Source organism: Vicia villosa, linkage group LG5 (genome assembly GCF_029867415.1).
Source record: "Vicia villosa cultivar HV-30 ecotype Madison, WI linkage group LG5, Vvil1.0, whole genome shotgun sequence".
NCBI classification, from domain to species: domain Eukaryota; kingdom Viridiplantae; phylum Streptophyta; class Magnoliopsida; order Fabales; family Fabaceae; genus Vicia; species Vicia villosa.
This window is the reverse complement of record NC_081184.1, coordinates 123,112,885-123,114,790: the sequence shown is the minus strand read 5'-3', so window position 1 is coordinate 123,114,790 and position 1,906 is coordinate 123,112,885. Positions and strand designations below refer to the sequence as shown.

Genomic DNA, 1,906 nt, shown 5'->3' with positions numbered 1-1,906 from the left:
ACTTTCTTCCCGCCTCTGTGCTTTAAGATTGTCTTCCACCATAGTCTCAGAAGCCACTCTCCTACTGGACTTGGGAGCTTTTTTCATTTTCCCTTTCCTACTCACTACCTTCATACGTTTCAGCAAATGGTTTTTTGAACATCCCCCAAAATCTGCCAAGCACCTGTATTTCACCTTCTTAGAATTGTTAACCTTCTTGCTACATAAAGAACAAGGCACCGCTGCGTCCTCCGTTTCCTCCGAACCCGGGGAAACTGTCACCGGAATATTCGCAGTCCCTACCTCCTTTCCACTTGAACTAACCGACAACAGAGCTCTGTCGAAAGCACCGCCGAAAACCCCATCTTCTTTCCTTGATCCTACTCCTGACTCTGCCACGGAAACCTCACATGAATGGCCAAAGGGAACCCCCCTGTGCACCTCTGCGGAAACTGAAACAGGGGCAATTACTGCACCACCCAAATCCTTCACCTCAGTCTCAAACTCTTCAATAGTATCCTTAGGGTCACTACTACTACCCTCCTTCAGCGATTGTTCTCCCCACGACTCAAAATCTTCAAAATTTAAAGATTCTGAAGAAAAAGACATAACAGACCGAACCGAAGAACAAGACGAGTGAAAGACCGAATGGTGTTCCACTCAAAGAACCAGTTTAAACAGCTTTCCATCAAGCATCAGATCCACAGACTTAGGTATAGAGATTTTAAAATCGGTGCAAACCTGGATTCTAGCCACCTCAAATTGAATCCCATTCACCGTTGCTTCATCCGCGCTGATGAACTTGCCAAAGCTGTTAACCACAGACGAGAAAACAACCGAGTTCCACCCTAGACAAGGGATCCCAAACACACGAAGCCAAACCGTTCTCGACACATCCACCACCTCTTCGCTCCACCTCTTCATCGCAATGAACCAGTCCTTCCACCACCCTTCCTCCTCCCCCAAAAACTCAGCCAAAGCCCCTTCTATACCTTCTTCCACTAAACACAGTTTAGCACCTAGAGGCGACACCACGATGCCAAAGAAACCCGCCTTTGTGATACTCTTTTGAATGCCGTGACCAGAACCAGGAACCCTGAGCTCCCCTATCCAAGCCTTAGCAGATCTCCCTTTATCCTCCACTGAAGACGCACAACATACTGGTTCCCGAAGACCCTCCAACTCTTCCTTTCTGGCCGGAGAGTTCACCACCTCCGCAAAAGATCTACCTTTAACTGTTGCCTCTCCCCAGTACCTGTTCATCGGGCCCTTTTCAGTAACACGGCGAGGAACAGAGTTGTTAAACTTCCTCTGTTGAACAGACTTCCCTCCCCCAATACTCTGCCTCTCAAATCTAGGGATGTTTGCGTGTATCTTCTTCCCCTCGAATGCCACATTATCCAACTTCACCCCCAACACCCTAGCATCCTCTACATCAGAAAACCTAGCGAAACCGAAACGCTTCCCATGCTTATTCCTCCTTGGCGCTATTGCTACCTCCACTGTGTTGCCAATGCAACCGAACAACACAAAAAGGTCCTCCGCCTTGCAGCTTTCAGGAAACTCAGAAATGTAGAAAGAAGTTACTCCTTCGACAACCTTGCCCCTTGCCGGAAACACTTCCCAGTGGGGGACCCAGTTCCGGAACAGGCGGCGCTCAGCTTTGATCCATCCTCCCTCTCGGTGGACGCCTCCACCCTCCATTGAGGGCACCAAAAACCCAGAAAAGCTAGAGGGAAGAGAGAGCGTTCAAAAACGAAGAGAGAGATCCGAAATGGTTTTTTCGGTTTCAAGCACACGGGGGCTTGTTGATTAATTTGTAAAATCTATCATTTTAAGAAGGTTAACAAGTTTTATTTTTTATGAAATCTATCATTTTAAGAAGGATTGTCGCGATATAAGTGGAAGGAAAAATGAAAAATTTATT

At 47.2% G+C, this 1,906-nt stretch overlaps 1 protein-coding gene across 1 annotated transcript; it reads right to left on the bottom strand.

Moving 5' to 3' along the window:
• Nucleotides 1-639: 639 nt before the first annotated feature.
• Nucleotides 640-1,683, bottom strand: LOC131605320 (uncharacterized). The gene has a single exon (XM_058877693.1). The coding sequence runs from the start codon at nt 1,681-1,683 to the stop codon at nt 640-642; it is 1,044 nt and encodes a 347-aa protein (XP_058733676.1).
• Nucleotides 1,684-1,906: the final 223 nt, after the last annotated feature.